The 1,636-nt window shown below is 36.3% G+C and overlaps 1 protein-coding gene across 1 annotated transcript; it reads right to left on the bottom strand.

Annotated features, from left to right (window-relative positions):
- Positions 1-764: 764 nt before the first annotated feature.
- Positions 765-1,636, bottom strand: LOC112520105 (CRIB domain-containing protein RIC7). The gene is made up of 4 exons (XM_025128406.1): positions 1,579-1,636; positions 1,390-1,496; positions 1,204-1,258; positions 765-1,075 (listed from the first exon to the last, which is right to left on the bottom strand). The coding sequence occupies exons 1-4, from the start codon at positions 1,634-1,636 to the stop codon at positions 765-767; spliced, it is 531 nt and encodes a 176-aa protein (XP_024984174.1).

The following is a 1,636-nucleotide window of genomic DNA, read 5'->3' as shown; positions in this document are numbered from 1 at the left end:
AGTGTATTATAGTGATAACATTCACCATGTTTCACGTGTATCACAATGTATTTTCTTTGTTTTATAAAATGTATCATAGTGTGCTTTTTCGTTATTTTCATTGTTTTGCAAATGGTATCACATCGTGCATCTTGTATGTATATCTTGGTATCACAGTGTGTATTTTGTGTTCACATAAGGTTCATCGGAATAAGATTTGCCGAATAAGATTCATCGGAGAGAGAAAAGAGGAGAGATGAGAGAGAATATTTATAAGATCCCTAAAATGCCCTTAATTAATACTTTAAGTTAAAATTAACAAAACTATTAATTTCCTAATTTAACATTTGATTTGTGGTTGAGATTGGATCTCATAGTTACCACAAACAAAACAGTACTCATTTGATTAGGCTCCCATATATGTGTGTGTGTGTGTGTGTGTGTCATTCGTCGTAAACATACAGAAAGTCGAATATCATGATCTAAAAAACTATATTGTCGTCCATTTCATTTTTGACATACTTTTCATTTTTTATTAATCATCGTCAATAATTTCAGTAAGAAATATCATTTGATTATCAAAAATAAAAATATCATACATGTGCAAGAGATACAAGCTAATTACATTACATTCTACTGAATTATACAAAAACAATCTTTGATAACGTAATATAAATTTGTTAAGATTCGTGTAAAGGTGTCAAGGTTACGAGTAGAGTTCATGGTTGATCGATTTCACAAGAATTTCACGACATTGCTATTATCGACACCTTGTTGCCTTTCGGCTAGTCAGCATTATCTGTAGTCGACGGATCTCGGTTCTTAGGTCTTGAAGGTCTCGTGTTTCCATCATTCGATCCCACTTTTTTCTTTCGAGTCTTTTTCGCCCCAGGTTCTTGTGACGGTGACTCGCCCCCTGTGCCTGAGTTCTTGGTCCGCCTAGGGCGGCTGGTCTCATTCATGGGTGAATCACCGGATGAGTTTCTGTTCCTCCTGGTTCTTGGTTCAATGTCAGGTGAAGAACCTACCGAACCACCAGCACCATGTTTCTTGGGTTGCTTAGACTTGCCTCGACGAGTTTGAGAACTCATCGAGTCTGAACAAGTCACAAATGAATCTTGAATTCGAAATCAAAAAGTGCACCATAAGTATAACGATAATAATACCAATAACAAGAAACAAAATTTGAGGTTTGACAAAAAAAAAAGGATTTGAAAATTGTACCCTTTGATCCACCTAGATCTGATGATCCTGATTCTGAACCTTGAAAGTCATTCATCTGCCACACAGTTAACCCACATCAAGAACCAGATTATTTAGAAAAACTGACAGTGATATAAACCCAATTTTTCTCAGCAACACGTTGGCAAAACATTATACATTAAACAGATGAGGGACGTTCGTACGTACCCAACTGGGAGCATTTGTGGAAGGACCATCACAACCAATATGGGCAATATGTTTAACATCCGTAGGCATACCAATCTGTATTTCTTGTTCTTTTTCATTATCGGCTTCTACAGTTTCAACGAATCCATCAGTCAAATATAAAAAACAAAATATGGGAAAACCCCGTCTAAAAGACCAGAAAACGTATACCAAAGATTTCGGAGATGTAACGCAAGCCTTTCAATAAACCTTTCACGGCCGTGCCCAT

Source organism: Cynara cardunculus (assembly GCF_001531365.2).
Source record: "Cynara cardunculus var. scolymus isolate 2C chromosome LG 10, CcrdV1, whole genome shotgun sequence".
NCBI classification, from domain to species: domain Eukaryota; kingdom Viridiplantae; phylum Streptophyta; class Magnoliopsida; order Asterales; family Asteraceae; genus Cynara; species Cynara cardunculus.
The sequence above is the reverse complement of the archived record's forward strand: the minus strand, read 5'-3'. Positions and strand labels throughout refer to the sequence as shown.

What these genes read in the sequence shown, in the direction of transcription:
- LOC112520105 (XM_025128406.1), bottom strand. Translation starts at nt 1,636, where the DNA reads ATGGGCACGGCCGTGAAAGGTTTATTGAAAGGCTTGCGTTACATCTCC. An exon ending in CCACAAATGCTCCCAGTTGG is followed by an intron (nt 1,259 to 1,389) that starts GTACGTACGAAC and finishes ACTGTGTGGCAG; the next exon opens with ATGAATGACTTTCAAGGTTC. An exon ending in AGATCTAGGTGGATCAAAGG is followed by an intron (nt 1,076 to 1,203) that starts GTACAATTTTCA and finishes TGACTTGTTCAG; the next exon opens with ACTCGATGAGTTCTCAAACT.